General features: G+C 45.4%; 1 protein-coding gene and 1 pseudogene across 1 annotated transcript in view; both read left to right on the top strand.

The window, feature by feature from the left end:
• The window catches only part of LOC140405615 (ovarian cancer G-protein coupled receptor 1-like), a 27109-nt gene extending 13047 nt beyond the window's left edge, over positions 1-14062 (top strand). The window contains exons 2-3 of the mRNA XM_072494162.1: positions 5981-7190; positions 13910-14062. Of these exons, the coding sequence (XP_072350263.1) occupies positions 6118-7149 (1032 nt within the window). The 5' untranslated portion in view covers positions 5981-6117 and the 3' untranslated portion in view covers positions 7150-7190; positions 13910-14062. The remainder of the gene's footprint in view (positions 1-5980; positions 7191-13909) is intronic.
• LOC140407689 (ovarian cancer G-protein coupled receptor 1-like) lies at positions 12767-18338 on the top strand (annotated as a pseudogene).

The raw sequence follows: 18338 nt of genomic DNA, 5'->3' as shown, positions 1-18338 counted from the left end.
CCACCAGCACAGAGACTCACGCCTTGGTGGGTGCACATTAGTGGACAGGCTTCTGGGGCACAATCTGGTGAGTGCCACACAGTTGCTGATGCACATCAGGTGGAGGCAGGAACGTCCAAGGGAGGCAGCAGTCAGAGGTCTGCTGGATCCCAGGACTCAGTCAGATGCCAAGTCTCTGGACAAGGTTATCCCAGAGCTGATGCAGATTTTAGGAGACAGTCCTGAGATTCAGGAGGGAATGTCAGTGACATTACAGTGAGTGCATAGCCGATTGGAGGAGTGCCAAAGGCTACTGCTGCTGGAGATGATACCGACAATGCATCGCACCGAGGCCAACAGAGGCAATATTTCCGCATGCCACTTAAAATGCTGTCAGAAGCCAAATGAGGTTCAGATAGTGTAATTACAGCGTGAGTAGCTTAAGGAATATGGAACAGACATAGGGTGGCAACCACAGTGGAAATCACATAGGGTGGCAACCACAGTGGAAATCCTGGAGCATGAGCTCAATGTGTAGAGTCGGAGTGCTCAAGGCATGGTTCAGTTTGTGCTGACCATAGCTGAGGGCCTTGACAGAAGGACATAAGAACTGGGAACAGGAGTAGGCCATCTGGCCCCTCGAGCCTGCTCTGCCATTTAATGAGATCATGGCTGATCTTTGTGGACTCAGCTCCACTCTCCGGCCCGTACACCATATCCCCGAATCCCTTTATTCTTTAGAAAGGCATCTATCTTTTTCTTAAAAACGTTTAAAGGAGGAGCCTCAACTGCTTCACTGGGCAAGGAATTCCAGAGATTCACAACCCTTTGGGTGAAGAAGTTCCTCCTACACTCCGTCCTAAATCTACCTCCCCTTATTTTGAGGCTATGATCTCCTGCAGTCAGAAAAGGTGCTATAAAAATGCTATACTTTCTCCATTGCAGACCTCCAGCATTCAGCTTTCCTTTCATATGTGGAAAGTAACAAATCAGTTTAATGAGTGTGCAATCCTCATTGGGGAATGTGTGATTAAAGTCAATGCAGACTGGAATCATGCTGCCTGCTGTTTGCAGAACTGGAAACACAGCAGGACTGTCAATTACTGAGAGAGAGTTGGGGAAGACTTGTTAATGTTTAGTTAACTTTTCTGATCAGGAAATAAACTGAACAAAACAGAAGGGAGAATGACAAAGATCAGACATATAGATAAGCTCATAATTCAAACTTGCATTGATATAAGACCAGTCACATCCTCAGGGCATCCCAAAGTCAATTGTTTCATTTTTAATGAATGGTTAGAACTTTTAATTCATTCACAGGATGTGCGAGTAATTGGCCAGGCCAAGATTTAATGGCCATTCCGAAACACTTTTGAGAAGGTGGTTACTTTTTTTGTCCATGTGAATGATAGATTTTCGTTCAGACCTTGATACAACTGAGTGGCTTGCTCGGCCATTTCAGGGGCTCTGGAGTCACAGGACAGTCAGACTGGGTAAGGATGGCAGATTTACTTTCCAAAAGCATTGGTGAACCAGATGGGTTTTTTAAACCAGCTGGCAGTTTCATACTCATCGTTACTAAGGCCAGCTCTTCCTTCTTCAGTTCTCTACCCAACCCACAGAACCACAGCCTCAGCAAGGAGGCAGGTCCTGAATCCACTCTTTCCCCCCCCCCCCAACCACCAAGTTGGAATAGAGATTGAATCCTGTGTCATTGCCGCCAATCTGATCAAACTAGCCGTCCTGCCAACTGAGCCAACCAGCCCCCAAAGAGTCCCATTTGCTGCGACAGCATCCACTTACAGACACCGCCTTGTTGCTTGGAGACAAGGATAGTGATGGTCGAGGCTTCTTTCCATCACATGGCTGACCAGGAATCTCTCCAAATCCTACCAGCATTACCAAATCCTACTGGCATGCATTAGAAAGATTTCCAGGCTGCTACTCACGAGGCATCCTGGAGTGGGGCTCAAAACCGAAGCTTCTAGTTCCGAGTCAGGGACACTACATGGGTGAGCAAGGAAGAGAAGGAAATGTTGATGGCGTGAGGTGGGGAAGTGTGGCAGGAGGCTCCTGTGGAGTATAAACACCAGTGTGAGCCAGTTAACACAACAACACAAGAAATAGGAATAGGAGTAGACCATTCGGCTCATCGAGCGTGCTCCATCATTCAATATGACCATGGCTGAGCTTGGGTTTCAACTCCAGTTGGGCTGTGAATTTTATGTTGTTTATTTGTCCATTATTCATTGCCCATTGCTGCCTTGAAAGGGACATGGAGTAGAGTAATAAACAGGGAATGAGGCTAGTTAAATTGGTCTCACAGACAGTCAACATGGACTGGCTGGGCTGAATGAGCTTCTTGTGAGCTGTAATCATTTGATGATTATGATTCTATTCTTTGATGTGAAAGTGGTGGCAATAGCAGCAGAAAATCATGGAAAAAAAAATAATGCTCAAAACAACAGGTTAACACGCATGAACTGCACGGCGCAAGAGTGTGGAAAATAAGAGAGCAGGAAACAATTATTTTACAGGAAGCTCTAGACTAACTTCAACAGAAACCGGTTTACAAAACTAGATAAGGATAGGTCATAAATATAAACAGAAGATAAGACCGTGGCAGTGCTGGTTAAAGAGGAATAGGAAAGTGTAGCAGTTCATTTCTACACAGGATCTTTCCACAAGAAGCAGATGAGATGAATAACTTTTATTTTCGCTGGTTTTTGGTTAAGGGGGCATTATTGACTGTAATGAAGTCTACTGCTCCTCTTCCGATTAATGCCGGGAATCTTTTATTTCCACCTAAACAGGCAGCCAGGATTTTGACACCTCCCAGAATAGTAAGACTCCCTCAGTATAAAACCTGAGCATAAAATCTGGGCAGAATCATAGAAAGGTTACAGCACAGAAAGAGGCCATTCAGCCCACCTTGTCCATGCCAGCCCGAGGACACCCAGGTGCCCTTTCGAATCCCACCTTGCTGCATCCGGTCCACGCCCTGTAGCTTAGAGCACTTAACATGCAGATCCAGGTACTTTTTAAAAGAGTTTAGGGTCTCTGACGCCTCCACAAACTCGGGCAGCGAATTCCAGACTCCCACTGCCCTCTGTGTAAAAATGTTTTTCCTCATGCCCCCTCTACACCTTCTGCCACTTAACTTGAATCCATGTACCTTGGTTCTAGAATTCTCCACCAAGGGAAGCAATTTTATCCTGTCCACTCTAATCTCTTCCCCTCATAATTTTGCACACCTCAATTAAGTCACCCCTCAGCCTTCTTTGTTCCAAGCAAAATAACCCCAATCAACTCAATCTCTCCTCGTAGCTACCCTTCTCTAGCCCTGGCAACATTCTTGTAAACCTTTTCTCTCTTCAGAGCAATAGAGTCCTTCCTGCAATGTGGCAACGAGAACTGCACACAGTATACCCGTTGTGGCCCCACCAGTGTTTTATACAATTCCAACATTATATCCTTACTTTTATATTCTATACCTCTGCCAATGAAGGAGAGCATTCCACATGCTTTCTTAACAACCGTATCTACTTGAACTGCTGCCTTTAGGGACCTGTGTACCTGTACACCAAATTTTTTCACTGCATTTACCCCTCTTAGTATAGTCCCATTTACTGTGTACTCCCTATAACTGTTTGACCTCCCTAAATGCATGACCTCACACTCCTCTGTGTTGAATTCCATCTGCCACTTTATCGTCCACTCCGCCAATCCATCTATATCATTTTGGAGATTATACCTATGCTATACACTGTTCACGACTCTGCCAATCTTTGTGTTGTCTGCAAATTTCCCAATCATGCTCCTCACGTTCACGTCCAAATCGTTAATATATAACACAAACAATAAGGGTCCCAACACCGAGCCCTATGGAACACCACTTGAAACAACTTTCCAATTGCAAGGGAAACCATCAACTATTGCCCTTTGTTTCCTGTTACTGAGCCAACTTTTTATCCAGTTTGCCACATTGCCCTGTATCCCATGGGCTTTCACTTTTTGACCAATCTGCTAGGTAGGACTTTGTCAAATGCTTTGCTGAAATCCATGTACACCACATCCACTGCACTACCTTCATCAACCCTTCTTGTCACTTCCTCAAAGAATTCAATCAAATTTGTGAGGCAAGACCTTCCTTTAACAAATCCATGCAGACTATTCCTGAACTTTCTATGCCTTTCTATGTGACAGTTAATCCTATCTCTCAGAATTGATTCCAATAATTTTCCCACCCACTGACGTAATACTAACTGGCCTATAATTGTTCAGCATTTTCTGCGATCCACTTTTAAACAATGGTACCACATTTGCATTTCTCCGGTACCTCTCCTGTGTCTAGTGAGGATTGGAAAATCATCCTCAGAGCTCATCTGCCAGCTCCTCCCTGACCTTCCATCTGGTCCTGGCAACTTATCAACTTTCAAGGCTTGCAATCCTTTCTCTTTATGATTATCCCATCCAGAATCTCACAATGTTCCCCCTGGACTACTATATCTGCATCATCCCTTTCCTTTGTAAACACGGAGAAAAAAATATTCACTTAAAATCCTCCTCACAGCCTTTGCACACAAGTTCCTTTCATCATCTCTGATAAGGCCCACTTTTTCCTTAACTAACCTTTCACCATTAATATATTGGTAAAACATCTTTGGGTTTTCTTTAACTTTACTTGCTAATCTTTTTTCAGGTGCTCGCCTTGATTTCCTCATTTCCTTTGCCCCTGCATTTTCTATACTCGTCTGGGCTATCTGCAGTGTTTAGTTCTTTATGCCAATCCTATGCTTTTTCTGTTTGATTTTCCCCTGTATTCCTCTAGACAACCAGGGGGGGTCTAGATTTGGCAGTACAACTTTTATTTATGGAAGGGACATGTCTACTTTGTACGTTTAGGATCTCTCCTTTTTGTGCTTCCCACTGGTTTTCCTCAGATTTATCCTCTAGCAGTGCTGGCCAGTCCACCTCAGCCAAGTCCCTTTTCATTTCAACAATATTTGCCTTCCCCCAGTTCAACATTTTTACTCCTACTTTACCTCTGACCTTTTCCATGGTAATACTGAATTGTGATCACTATCCCTGATATGGTCGGCAACTTCAACCACTTGCCCTTCTTTGTTCCCCAAGACTAGGTCTAGAATTGCATCTCCTCTCGTTGGGATTGTCACTAATTGGTTGAAAAGATTTTCCTGGACACACTGCATGAAGCTTTCACCCTCGGTTCCCCTTGTATTGTTTGATTCCCAGTTGATATTAGTATAGTTGAAAGTCTCCTAGTATTGCCCTCTTGTTCTTACAGGCAGAAATGTGCCACAATATTAACCCTTCTATCTCCCTTTCACAATTTGGGGGTCTGTAGTATACTCCCAGTAGTGTAACAGCCCGTTTTTTTTAATTTCTAAGTTCAAGGGTGGCACAGTAGCAAAGTGGTTAGCACAGTTGCTTCACAGCGCCAGGGTCCCAGGTTCGATTCCCGGCTTGGGTCACTGTCTGTGCAGAGTCTGCACATCCTCCCCGTGTCTGCGTGGGTTTCCTCCGGGTGCTCCGGTTTCCTCCCACAGTCCAAAGATATGCAGGTTAGGTGGACTGGCTGTGTTAAATTTCCCTTAAGCGTCCAAAATGATTAGGTGGGGTTACTGGATAGGGTGGAGGTGTGGGCGTAAGTGGGATGGTCTTTCCAACGGCTGGTACAGACCCGATGGGCTCAACTGGCTCCTTCTGCACTGTAAATTCTATGATTCTATGAAGTCTCGCTTGTTGACCCATTTAGTCCATCATAAGGTTGAGTCGGACCAATAAAGGAAATTTCAATAGATCAATAACCATAACAGTATTGATAAAAAGCTGTGGAAGCTCCATGATATCTGTTCTCTGATATAAATTCTGTTAACACCACGTGGCAACAGAAGTGAGCCATTTAATAAATGATAAGTCATCAAAACTGCAAATTATGACTTTGTTTCACAGTTTCTGTGTTTTTATTGCCCTCCAGTCAGACAACTTTCAATAAAGAAGAATTAAAGGGAGAATTATCAGGACAAGTTTGATACCACACACAAGACTGTTGCAAGGGGACCAGTTACGAAATTAAGTTTATTGGAAAAAGAAGTTCCAGTCTTGTGTTCAACAATGAACAACTGTACTGTTGACCACAGTATCCATCAGATTCTGTTTCCCATCGTTTACACCTTTGTCTTCATAATCGGCCTCCCAACTAATCTCCTGTCCCTGTATCACAGCTACCTGCAGATCAAACAAAGGAACGAGCTGGGAATCTATCTCTGCAATCTGACCATCTCAGACCTGTTGTACCTCTTTTCCTTGCCCTTCTGGGTTCAGTATATGCTGCAGCACGATGACTGGGTCCTCCCTCGGGCATTCTGTGTACTCAGCGGTCTATTCCTCTACCAGAATATCTACATCAGCATCGGCTTCCTCTGCTTCATCTCCATTAATCGCTTCCTCGCAGTGGCCTACCCTCTGAAATTTAAATTCTTTCACACCAGGAGGGCTGCAGTGATCATCAGTGTTCTCATCTGGCTCAAGGAGATACCTGCCTGTGCCTTTTACATCCAGTCTCAGGTTCTCAGTGTAGACAAGGAGAATGACACCTTGTGTTTCGAACAATATCCCATGCAGACAGAGGACAGATATTTAAACAGTTACAAGCTCTCTGTTGGGTTCTTCCTTCCTTTAATTTTATTAATCTACTCTTACTACAAGGTGCTGATGGTGGTTCACCAGAGCCACGGGCTTGAAAAACAACGGAAATTAAGAATAAAAAGGTTGGTGTCTGGGACAATCATCATTTTCCTGGTTTGTTTTGTTCCTTATCACGTTTTTCTGATGGTCCGGACCATATCGGAACATGACTGTAAATTTGCAGATGCAGTTTTTGAAGCTTACCATTTTGGACTTCTGTTGACAAGTTTAAACTGCCTGGCTGATCCCATCTTGTACTGCTTCATATCTCCGAGCTCACAGGGCTGGTTAGGCAGATTCCTGGATCCTGTTACAAACTTCCTTCCTTGCAGAAGAAGAAAAGAAATTGAGAATGTGGAGATGAAGATCAATTCACCAGGCACGGCCAAAATAAGTCTTGGGACTCAAAGACTCCCAAAACAGGAAGAAAATGATTATCAAAGTTCAACAAAAGCATGATTCGCTAATTAAACCTCTGATGGGATTTCAGGAAAAACAAAGTATGTATTTAGATATGTAAAGGTCAACAGATTAAATGTGATGTGTAAAGGAAACACGTTAAGAGAGCTCAAATAATCTGTGTTTGTTGGAGGAGGGCAATGAGCCATCTGTGCATAATATCATAGAACATAGAACATAGTAAATACAGCACAGAACAGGCCCTTCGGTCCACGATGTTGTGCCGAACCTTTGTCCTAGATTAATCATAGATTATCATAGAATTTACAGTGCAGAAGGAGGCCATTCGGCCCTTTGAGTCTGCACCGGCTCTTAGAAAGAGCACCCTACCCAAACTCAACACCTCCACCCAACACCAAGGGCAATTTTGGGCACTAAGGGCAATTTATCATGGCCAATCCACCTAACCTGCACATCTTTGGACTGTGGGAGGAAACCGGAGCACCCGGAGGAAACCCACGCAGACACGGGGAGGATGTGCAGACTCTGCACAGACGGTGACCCAAGCCGGAATCGAACCTGGGACCCTGGAGCTGTGAAGCAATTGTGCTATCCACAATGCTACCGTGCTGCCCTTAAGAACAAATAAATCTACACTATATCATTTTACCGTAATCCATGCACCTATCCAATAGCTGCTTGAAGGTCCCTACTGTTTCCGACTCAACTACTTCCACAGGCAGTGCATTCCATGCCCCCATTACTCTCTGGGTAAAGAACCTACCTCTGATATCCCTCCTATATCTTCCACCTTTCACCTTAAATTTATGTCCCCTTGTAATGGTTTGTTCCACCCGGGGAAAAAGTCTCTGACTGTCTACTCTATCTATTCCCCTGATCATCTTATAAACCTCTATCAAGTCGCCCCTCATCCTTCTCCGTTCTAATGAGAAAAGGCCTAGCACCCTCAACCTTTCCTCGTAAGACCTACTCTCCATTCCAGGCAACATCCTGGTAAATCTCCTTTGCACCTTTTCCAAAGCTTCCACATCCTTCCTAAAATGAGGCGACCAGAACTGTACACAGTACTCCAAATGTGGCCTTACCAAAGTTTTGTACAGCTGCATCATCACCTCACGGCTCTTAAATTCAATCCCTCTGTTAATGAACGCGAGCACACCATAGGCCTTCTTCACAGCTCTATCCACTTGAGTGGCAACTTTCAAAGATGTATGAACATAGACCCCAAGATCTCTCTGCTCCTCCACATTGCCAAGAACTCTACCGTTAACCCTGTATTCCGCATTCATATTTGTCCTTCCAAAATGGACAACCTCACACTTTTCAGGGTTAAACTCCATCTGCCATTTCTCAGCCCAGCTCTGCATCCTATCTATGTCTCTTTGCAGCCGACAACAGCCCTCCTTACTATCCACAACTCCACCAATCTTCGTATCGTCTGCAAATATACTGACCCACCCTTCAACTCCCTCATCCAAGTCATTAATGAAAATCACAAACAGCAGAGGACCCAGAACTGATCCCTGCGGTACGCCACTGGTAACTGGGATCCAGGCTGAATATTTGCCATCCACCACCACTCTCTGACTTCTATCGGTTAGCCAGTTCATTATCCAACTGGCCAAATTTCCCACTATCCCATGCCTCCTTACTTTCTGCATAAGCCTACCATGGGGAACCTTATCAAATGCCTTACTAAAATCCATGTACACTACATCCACTGCTTTACCTTCATCCACATGCTTGGTCACCTCCTCAAAGAATTCAATAAGACTTGTAAGGCAAGACCTACCCCTCACAAATCCGTGCTGACTATCCCTAATCAAGCAGTGTCTTTCCAGATGCTCAGAAATCCTATCCTTCAGTACCCTTTCATTACTTTGCCTACCACCGAAGTAAGACTAACTGGCCTGTAATTCCCAGGGTTATCCCTAGTCTCTTTTTTGAACAGGGGAACGGCATTCACCACTCTCCAATCCCCTGGTACCACCCCTGTTGACAGTGAGGACGAAAAGATCATTGCCAACGGCTCTGCAATTTCATCTCTTGCTTCCCATAGAATCCTTGGATATATCCCGTCAGGCCCGGGGGACTTGTCTATCCTCAAGTTTTTCAAAATGCCCAACACATCTTCCTTCCTAACAAGTATTTCCTCGAGCTTACCAATCTGTTTCACACTGTCCTCTCCAACAATATCGCCCCTCTCATTTGTAAATACAGAAGAAAAGTACTCGTTCAAGACCTCTCCTATCTCTTCAGACTCAATACACAATTTCCCGCTACTGTCCTTGATCGGACCTACCCTCGCTCTAGTCATTCTCATATTTCTCACATATGTGTAAAAGGCCTTGGGGTTTTCCTTGATCCTACCCGCCAAAGATTGTTCATGCCCTCTCTTAGCTCTCCTAATCCCTTTCTTCAGTTCCCTCCTGGCTATCTTGTATCCCTCCAATGCCCTGTCTGAACCTTGTTTCCTCAGCCTTACATAAGTCTCCTTTTTCTTCTTAACAAGACATTCAACCTCTCTTGTCAACCATGGTTCCCTCACTCGACCATATCTTCCCTGCCTGACAGGGACATACATATCAAGGACACGTAGTACCTGTTCCTTGAACAAGTTCCACATTTCACTTGTGTCCTTCCCTGACAGCCTATGTTCCCAACTTATGCACTTCAATTCTTGTCTGACAACATCGTATTTACCCTTCCCCCAATTGTAAACCTTGCCCTGTTGCACGCACCTATCCCTCTCCATTACTAAAGTAAAAGTCACAGAATTGTGGTCACTATCTCCAAAATGCTCCCCCACTAACAAATCTATCACTTGCCCTGGTTCATTTCCAAGTACTAAATCCAATATTGCCCCTCTGGTCGGACAATCTACATACTGTGTTAGAAAAGCTTCCTGGACACACTGCACACACACCACCCCATCCAAGCTATTTGATCTAAAGAGTTTCCACTCAATATTTGGGAAGTTAAAGTCACCCATGACTACTACCCTGTGACTTCTGCACCTTTCCAAAATCTGTTTCCCAATCTGTTCCTCCACATCTCTGCTACTATTGGGGGGCCTATAGAAAACTCCTAACAAGGTGACTGCTCCTTTCCTATTTCTGACTTCAACCCATACTACCTCAGTAGGGTGATACTCCTCGAACTGCCTTTCTGCAGCTGTTCTACTATCTCTAATTAACAATGCCACCCCCCCACCTCTTTTACCACCCTCCCTAATCTTATTGAAACATCTATAACCAGGGACCTCCAACAACCATTTCTGCCCCTCTTCTATCCAAGTTTCCATGATGGCCACCACATCGTAGTCCCAAGTACCAATCCATGCCTTGGGTTCACCCACCTTATTCCTGATGCTTCTTGCGTTGAAGTATACACACTTCAACCCATCTCCGTGCCTGCAAGTACTCTCCTTTGTCAGTGTTCCCTTCCCCACTGCCTCATTACACGCTTTGGCGTCCTGAATATCGGCTACCCTAGTTGCTGGACTACAAATCCGGTTCCCATTCCCCTGCCAAATTAATTTAAACCCTCCCGAAGAGTACTAGAAAACCTCCCTCCCAGGATATTGGTGCCCCTCTGGTTCAGATGCAACCCGTCCTGCTTGTACGGGTCCCACCTTCCCCAGAATGCGCTCCAATTATCCAAATACCTGAAGCCCTCCCTCCTACACCATTCCTGCAGCCACGTGTTCAGCTGCACTCTCTCCATATTCCTAGCCTCGCTATCACGTGGCACCGGCAACAAACCAGAGATGACAACTCTGTCTGTCCTGGCTTTTAACTTCCAGCCTTGGCTTTTAACTTCCAGCCTAACTCCCTAAACTTGTTTATTACCTCCACACCCCTTTTCCTACCTATGTCGTTGGTACCAATGTGCACCACGACTTCTGGCTGCTCCCCCTCCCCCTTAAGGATCCTGAAGACACGATCCGAGACATCCCTGGCCCTGGCACCCGGGAGGCAACATAACTTCCGGGAGTCTCGCTCGCGACCACAGAATCTCCTATCTATTCCCCTAACCATTGAATCTCCTACAACTATTGCTTTTCTATTCTCCCCCCTTCCCTTCTGAGCCCCAGAGCTAGACTCCGTGCCAGAGACCTGGCCGCTAGGGCCTTCCCCCGGTAGGTCATCCTCCCCAACAGCATCCAAAACGGTATACTTGTTTTGAAGGGGAACGGCCACGAGGGATCCCTGCACTTTCTGCCTGTTTGTTTTTTTCCCCCTGACTGTAACCCAGCTATTCTTGTCCTGTACCTTGGGTGTGGTTACCTCCCTGTAACTCTTCTCAATCACCCCCTCTGCCTCCCGGATGATCCGAAGTTCATCCAGCTCCAGCTCCAGTTCCCTAACACGGTCTTTGAGGAGCTGAAGTTGGGTGCACTTCCCGCAGGTATAGTCAGCGGGGACACCGGTGGTATCCCTCACCACCCACATCCTACAGGAGAAGCATGCAACTGGCCTAGCCTCCATCCCCTCTTACCTTACAGAATATAGCTGCTGTGTGGACTAACTAGATCTCCGCCCTCCGACTCTGCTCCCAGTCAGCTACACTTCCTGTAAACTCCTGGCTCTCTTCTCACTCTTTGCGGAAATGTCAGAAACAAAATGAAAGGAGCACCTTACTCCTCACCTAACTCCCTCGGTCACCAAACTCTTACTATGGCACTCAAATGCACCAAATTCAGCACTCAGAGCAGACGGGGATCACTTTTATACTGTGAATCTAGCCTCTGAAAACTGGCCTAATCCAATTAACTAATTAACAAGCTCCAGCTGCAAGTGCCTACAAGTAGAAGCTTTGTTTAAAGCTGATTGAAAATTCACCTTCTTCTAAACCAAACAGCAACTTTTAAGTTAATTAACTAAATAAAAGAAAGACTAAACTTTAGATAAAAATGAAGCCTTATACTCCCTCGGTCACCAAACTCTCACTATCGCACTCAAATGCACCAAATTCAGCACTCAGTGCAAACCTGAGTTTATGTGTGAGTCTGTTTGTGTATAATGGGGACAGGGTGCAGAATGGAGACAGGGTGCAGAATGGGGACGGGGTGCAGAATGGGGACGGGGTGCAGAATGGGGACGGGGTGCAGAATGGGGACGGGGTGCAGAATGGGGACGGGGTGCAGAATGGGGACGGGGTGCAGAATGGGGACGGGGTGCAGAATGGGGACGGGGTGCAGAATGGGGACGGGGTGCAGAATGGGGACGGGGTGCAGAATGGGGACAGGGTGTAGAATGGGGACAGGGTGTAGAATGGGGACGGGTGTATAATAGGGACGGGGTGCATACTGAGAACAGAGGGTATAATGGAGACTGGGTGTATAATGGGGACAAATTGTACAATGGTGATGGGGTATATAATGGGGACAAAGTGTATAATGGGGACAGGGTGTATGATGGGACAAGGATGTACAATGGGGATGGGTGTATAATGGAGGTGGATTGTATAATGGGGCTACGTGTATAATGGGGATGGGTGTGTAATGGTGCTGGGTGTATAATGGGATGATGTACAATGGGGATGGGTGTATAATGGGCAGAGAATGTACAATGATGACAGGGTGTATAATGGGGATGGAGTGTATAATGGGGATGGAGTGTATAATGAGGATGGAGTGTATAATTCGCCTAGGATGTATGAAGGGATGTATAATGGGGACAAGATATGTAATGTGGCTGGAGTGTATAATTGCGCTATGGTGATTAATGTGGAGGGGGGTCTAATGGGGACAGAATGTATAATTGGGCTAGGGTGTGTATTGGGGACGGGGTGTATAATGGGGACAGAGTGTATAAACCGGCTGGTTGTAAAATCCGGCTGGGTTTATAACGGGTTGGGTGTAGAATTGGGCTGGGTATATAATGGCAACCGGCTGTATAATGGGGACTAGTTGTATAATGGGGACTGGGTATATAATGGGGTCAGAATGTACACTTGTGCTAGGTGTAAAATGGGGCGTGGTGTTTAAAGGGGTAGGGGTGTATAATTGGGCAGTGTGTATAATGGTGACTGGGTGTACACAATGGGGACTGGGTGCAGAATGGAATTTATACATAGGGGCCCATTCTCTAAAAACTAATGGAATGTGTTCAAGCCTTGCATCTTTTTTGAATTACATGGGAAATTGGGGATCCTGTAGTTCCCTGTTGCTTCCTCCATGGCAACACCTCAGCCAATCAGAATAGACCTGGCAACCAATCCGCACCCTATTCTCCTATAGTATAAACTATTGTGATAGTTTGAAATTTGGCATTCTTGCATTTGCCCTGAGGGGTGCAAGACAGAAACACCTCTCTCTTTCCTGCCACTTTCAGGTGTAATTTAAATTGTTTATAGGAATTGAAAAGGAGAGATGGAGAGAAACTGTTTCCTCTAATGGCCCCAAAACAAAAAGGGACTTCGCCTTAAAATTAGAGTTCACGGGCGGTGTCAGAAAGAGTGCCCTCACACAAATTGAGAAATTTGGAACCTCCGCCCACCAAAATACTGCTGAGGTTGGGGGACAGTTGAAGATTTCAAAATTGTGATTGATACTTTTTTGTTTGGCAAGGATCTTAATCTACAGGGGAGGCAGGTGGATGGGCTCAAGGTACAGATCAGCCATCATCTAATGCAACAGCAGAACAGGCCAAAATGGGCTGAATGACCTCCTCTGTTCCTGAGCTCCTCTACCTGAGGTTTTACTCCTGTATCTATGCAGAACATGCGGCTTTTATTGTTTTGCTTCATAACCTGTTCCTTTTTTATATTCCTCCCTGATCCCCATCTCATTTAGGAAAATCTCCAGGTTTGATTTTCTGCTGGAATTGAAGATTGCAGTGAGGTGAAGCAATTCAAAGAGTGTTCTCTTCATATTGACCATGGACATGGCCAACCAATCAGCGTGCGGCAAAGATGACTGCACCAATTGCACTCTATAGAGTATAGAATCCACCAGACATTGTTTTCCACAGTCTACATCGCTGTCTTCATCACCGGCTTCCTAACTAATCTTCAGTCCCTGTATCACAGCTACCTGCAGATCAGACAGGGGAATAAGCTGGTAGTCTATCTGTGCAACCTGACCATCTCAGACCTGTTGCACCTCACCAGTTTGCCCTTGCGGATCCAATACTTATTGATGAAAGATAATTGGGTGAATGGTGAGTTGCTGTGCAGGATTTCTGGGATCGTCCTCTACGAGAATATTTATGTGAGCATCGCATTCCTCTCTTGCATCTCTGTAGCTCGCTACTTAGCAGTGGTCCACCCTTTAAGATTCCATACCTTCCGAACTCTGAAAGCTGTGCTTCTGGTCAGTGCTTTCATCTGGATCAAAGAAATCGGAACCAGTGTTTTCATTTTCTCTCATGATGGGACAGTGAAAGATCAAAATAATCACTTACTCTGTTTCGAGCATTATCCACTGCAGTCCTGGCAAAGGAGAATAAACTATTACCTGTTGGCTTCCTTTTCCCCATTGCTCTGTTGGCCTTTTCCTATCACAGGGTGCTGATATCTATCCGGGAGAGTCTAGGCATTCAGCAGAATCAAAAGTTAAGGATCAAAACGTTGGTGTTAAGCGCTATTGTCATTTTTTGCATTTGCTTTGTCCCTTATCATGTTATGCTGCTGGTCAGAACTTTATTTGGGGACAACTGCAACTTTGTGAGGAGCTCGTTCCATTATTATCACTTTGGGTTGCTGTTGACCAGTTTGAATTGTGTGGCTGATCCCATACTCTACTCCTTTGTGTCAGAGAGTACACATGGAATCCTGGTGATGCTCTTGGAGCCTGCATTAGGTGTAGAGCAATTAGACACATCACAAGAAACTTCAGAGAGTCGTGAACACCGCCCAGTCCATCACACGAACCTGCCTCCCATCCATTGACTCCATCTACACGTCCCGCTGCCTGGGGAAAGCGGGCAGTATAATCAAAGATCCCTCCCACCCGACTGACTCACTCTTCCAACTTCTTCCATCGGGCAGGAGATACAGAAGTCTGAGAACACGCACGAACAGACTCAAAAACAGCTTCTTCCCCGCTGTCACCAGACTCCTAAATGACCCTCTTATGGACTGACCTCATTAACACTACACCCTGTATGCTTCATCCGATGCCAGTGCTTATGTAGTTACATTGTATATGTTGTGTTGCCCTATTATGTATTTCCTTTTATTCCCTTTTCTTCTCATGCATTTAATGATCTGTTGAGCTGCTCGCAGAAAAATACTTTTCACTGCACCTCGGTACACGTGACAATAAACAAATCCAATCCACAAAGCTTTCTCGATTCTGCCCCAATAATGTATCTCAACCCATTACTCCCGCTGGAGTCGGATTGCTCTTGGGCTCCGCTGACGCTAGGAGCATTGCCCAGGAGCGATTCCCTCTCCCTTTCTATGCAAATTTATTTGTGGAGGGGCCCTCGTGGAATTCTGTCGGAATTGACAGGAGTGATGGAGTTTCACATGGAGCCTAAGCAGCAACACGGACCTGTTGGGCTGAACGGCCAGTTTCTTTGCAGTAAAACCCAATTAAATGAACACAGAAAAAACTGGGCACGTTCTGCTGGTCAGTGAAAATCTGGAAGAGAAATTACAGGTCTACATTTAAGCTGCAACTCTTCATCAGAACTGAAGAATTTGAAGGACACACTTCAGGAGCAAATGCAAATCACTGCAGATGCTGGAAATCCGAAGTAAAAACAGAGCGTTGGAAAATACTCAGCAGGTCAGGCACCATCTGTGGAGCGAGAAACCGAGTTCAAGTCTCAGATTAATGACATAGTTCAGAACTTTAATCACTAAGTAAGACACCAGCAACACGGAGTTTTGAAACTCCATGGAAACCTCATTCACCTTAACCATCCACTCTACCATTTCTTTAATTCCATAATATTGGTTAAACATGCCTTGCTCCTGAAAAATCCACACAGACTGCCTCTGATTTAGTCACCAATTCCCAGTTGCTTCTGGATTTCATCCTACATTAGAGGGGTGGATTCTCCGTTCTGGAGACTAAGTGCTCCTGCTGGAGTAGGACTGCTCCTGGGCTTCGCTGGCAGTCGGAGCGATGCCCAGGAGTGCTTCCCTCTCCCTTTCCATGTAAATTTATTTTTGAGGGGAGCTTGTGGAATTCTGTCAGAATCCTGGTATCAGGCTGCCATTTTGAGCGGGCTGCATGGTATCAAGTTCCGACGGCTGGCTCCCCTCCCCCCACAATGCAAATCCAGCCCCCCACCTCTGTTGACAAGTAGGGGCATCCTCCCCCCACCACCACAGGAATAATGGGTCACCCCCCCCCACAGCATGGACACATCAGGGTGACCTGACCCCCCTCCCATCGACCCCGCCATCAGACCTCCCCATCAGAGACCTGTTCGATAGCTGAAGAGCAATCGAGGCAGTAGGGTGTAAAATCACTGCATTTTCACTTACTCTTTTCTAACATCTGCTGCCTCGGACAAAAGCAGCTATTACAAGTTTCAGAGTCTTCTTTGAAAACTTGAAAGCACTTGACAGTCTGTGAAGTGCAGATCTTCTATTCAATATCACACAGCAATACATTGCATTAGCCAGTAATTGAGACAGCTGCTTGGTGGATTGTTTATTGATCTTTCCTTTCACCCTGCAATGCATCTCCGTTACCCTGCCCTGATGATAACCACAATGTTTATAAACACTCTTGCTATGACTGACAGCTCCTAGTCACATCAAAAGTAGCTAAGTGCTTTCTACTGTGAAAAAGAGGAAATCAAAGCACTTAGTTGCGTCTGATGTGCTTGCAGAAATGTGTTTGGGGCATCTGATGGGGGATGGTCAGGTGGGGAGGCAAGATTTATGTTGTGGGGGCCTTCTTATGGACTTTGGGGGCACCTCCATTACGCACTGACTCCCTTGACCCACTGCGGGGTCCACCAAATCAGGGTGACGCTTAGAAATACTTGCAGTAGTTAACGCCTAGGTGAATCCCGGCTGAGAGGGCTGGAGCATCATGGGGCCTGGAAAATTAGGCTTCCAGCCCTTTAATCAGATGCAAATGAATGCTGATGATCCATTTGCACGGTGCCACCAGTGGAGGGCATGTAGCTCGCTGCGGCTGCTGGCAGTGGACCAGAGCATCAGAACGGTATTGGTCCCTGGCCCCACCCTATCGGTTAAAGTTTACCAACAGCCAATTGAACGATAACTTAATTTTATGAGTTACCTTCTGTCACAAGGCTGATCCACATTCACTCCTCCCTTACAATGTACCTTTTCACATAATTAGAAAGCTATTCTTGAAGTCTCCTCTGTTCCTTGGGACGAAATGTCAAAGATTACGATAGGAGGTAAAACACACTACGGATGTTTCGAACAAACTCAATGCTTTGAAAATATCATTGTTGGAAAGCGTCCATTAGTTTTGATTTCTCCCCCGATCTTCACAGTTTGCACGAAGAACTTCAGACTTTTTACCAACAGCATATTGAAGACAATGATGATTTGATTTATTTACCTCTTTTCACAACACCAGGAAGATGGCTCCTCTGACTGTGCAGCTCTCCATCAGTACTGCACTGGGAATGTCAGCCTAGATTTTGTTTGTATGTCTCAGGAGTGGGATTTGAACCCACAGCCCTGACTCCGAGGGGAGACAGCTACCCACTGAGGTAAGCTGACACAATGCAGCCTATGCGCAGTTGAGAGCAGCTACAAAGAGAGAACGTGAATTTCTGTAGCACCTTTCACAACTTTAGGGTTGCCCCGAAGTACGTCACAGCCAATGAGGTACCTTTTGAAACCCAGACCTTGCTGTGACATAGAACAACATGGGAGTGACGAACAGCAGTCAGCTGTAATGCTTTAGAATGAGAATTTGCCGGCCTGCACACTTTACGTCATTGATCAGAGGGCGGTTGATGAGTTTTGACCACTCCACTCCAGAGCAGGGAGGCAAAGGAAATGACCAATTATCATCCCAAATTCCTCTAACCCAGTCCTCCTGGGTGGGTTTAGGATTCTGACCACTGAAGTCTGAAGAATGTGAAAATGAACTAACATTCAATTTGATTAAGTCTTTTATGCAGACATTTTTAATAAACAATTTATTTTTGTGGGTATTCTATTTATAGGTTGTATTTCTGTACCAAGCTGTATCAATATGAAGTGTCCTTGTATTTTTCTTAAATTGTAATGACTTTATTGCTTCAACGTTAAATAAAATTTGTTTAAATTGG

Source organism: Scyliorhinus torazame, chromosome 2, assembly GCF_047496885.1.
Source record: "Scyliorhinus torazame isolate Kashiwa2021f chromosome 2, sScyTor2.1, whole genome shotgun sequence".
Taxonomy (NCBI): domain Eukaryota; kingdom Metazoa; phylum Chordata; class Chondrichthyes; order Carcharhiniformes; family Scyliorhinidae; genus Scyliorhinus; species Scyliorhinus torazame.
This window is presented reverse-complemented; position numbering and strand designations above follow the sequence as displayed.